This window comes from Tenrec ecaudatus, chromosome 1, assembly GCF_050624435.1.
Source record: "Tenrec ecaudatus isolate mTenEca1 chromosome 1, mTenEca1.hap1, whole genome shotgun sequence".
NCBI lineage: Eukaryota > Metazoa > Chordata > Mammalia > Afrosoricida > Tenrecidae > Tenrec > Tenrec ecaudatus.
The window spans coordinates 67,817,555-67,819,332 of NC_134530.1; the positions used below are offsets into that span (position 1 = coordinate 67,817,555).

Consider the following 1,778-nt stretch of genomic DNA (forward strand, 5'->3'; position numbering starts at 1 on the left):
AGGTAGAAATAGCAAGTCAAGAACCAGGATCCTTCTGTTGCCCGGTGCTGTGAGTTTTCTCCCCTCTGCTTCCCAGCAGGTCTGCTCTTTTCTAGTGTCTGTAAATACTCCACTTTTACTCGCTTTCATTCAACCCACAGGTGGGCTTAGGTTGTGACCAAGCTACTGTCCGTCCAGAGTTAATGTGGATGTTCTGGACTGACAGTACCTCAAGGTTCCGCATCCCACTGGTGCAGATTGTCCGTGTCATAATTGTAAATTCTCGAAAGAGACTTCCAGAATGAGATACGTGTGCAGCCCTGGTCAAATGCAGCGATGGTAGAGTCTTCTGTTACAAATATGGCTAGTCTTTCATGGATGGAGCTAGTTTCCAGAGGCCGGGGCTGTGGGAAGCCAAGACTCCTATGTCTTATCACAGGTATGAATCTAGATCTTCTGACTTGATGCCCAGCTTCAGAGCTGCCCTAGTGTATTTCCCTTTGCACCCAGCTTAGTAACGCTTTGATGGAATCCATGCAAGCTACTGTGCAAGGTGCAAGGTATGTGACTTAGCTGCTGACTGTCAATTCTGTCCCCCCTCCATCAAGGCCAAGAAGAGACCAGAAGTGTCTCTCTCTACTACTCAGGTCGGCATGCAGAGCCTTGGCAAGAAGAACCACAGCAAAGTGTCTGAGTTCATTCTCCTGGGCTTCTCCAGTGAGCCACAAGTGAGGCTGGCCCTGTTCATCTCCTTCCTCTTCCTCTACCTCACCACCCTTCTGGGCAACGGACTCATCGTCGCCCTGATCTACCTGGACGCACGTCTCCACACACCCATGTACTTCTTCCTCGGATTCCTCTCTGTAGTGGACATGAGTTATGTCACCACAACTGTGCCCCAGATGTTGGTTAACCTGGTGCTTCCCAGGAGACCCATTTCCTGGGGAGCTTGTGCAGCACAGATGTTCATCTTCTTGGTGCTAGGAATTGCTGAGTGTGTTCTCTATGCTATCATGGCCTATGACAGGTATGTGGCTATTTGCTGTCCCCTTCACTATGCCCTGCTCATGAGCCGTTCCACTTGTATCAAAATGGTCATCGCGTGTTGGTCCATCAGCGTAACTGGGGCTCTGATCTACACTGTCTTCACCATGCACCTGCCTTATTGTGGCCCCCACAAGATAAACCACTTCTTCTGTGAGGTCCCTGCTGTCTTGAAGTTGGCCTGCGCAGACACATCCCTCAATGATCATTTGGACTTCATCTTGGGCTTTATTCTACTTCTGGTCCCACTGTCCCTTATCCTGGCCTCTTATGTCCGCATTTTTGTATCTATATTAAGAATCCGCTCCTCCCAGGGCCGACTCAAATCCTTCTCCACCTGTGCTTCCCACATCACTGTGGTCACCATGTTCTATGGGCCCGCCATGATGATGTACATGAGACCTGGTTCCTGGTATGACCCAGAGAGGGACAAGAAACTGGCCCTGTTCTACAACGTGGTCTCTGCCTTTCTCAACCCTATCATCTACAGCCTCAGGAACAAGGATGTAAAGGGAGCCTTTTTGAAAGTACTTGGAGACAAAGAGACAGCTTAATGACCTAAGATGTTTCAGAATTGCCTACAGTCACAAGTAGGACTAGAGGGGGCTCATTTGGTACCACAGAGGCAACATTAAGGCTTGACTAGCTGAATCTTCCTAGAGTTGTGAGAAGCTGGAAGCTCCTCTCCCTGCCCCATTGGCCGAAAAGTTATCAGCTGCCACTGCACCAAAGCTCAGTTCAGTATTGAAGGCAAA

The 1,778-nt window shown here is 49.4% G+C and overlaps 1 protein-coding gene across 1 annotated transcript; it reads left to right on the forward strand.

Moving 5' to 3' along the window:
- Nucleotides 1–632: 632 nt before the first annotated feature.
- LOC142434925 (olfactory receptor 2A12-like) lies at nucleotides 633–1,577 on the forward strand. Its single transcript, XM_075539508.1, has one exon. It carries the CDS (start codon nucleotides 633–635, stop codon nucleotides 1,575–1,577), a length of 945 nt encoding a protein of 314 aa, XP_075395623.1.
- Nucleotides 1,578–1,778: the final 201 nt, after the last annotated feature.

Bases quoted from the DNA above. Each gene is read 5' to 3' on its own strand.
- LOC142434925 (XM_075539508.1), top strand. From the start codon at position 633: ATGCAGAGCCTTGGCAAGAAGAACCACAGCAAAGTGTCTGAGTTCATT.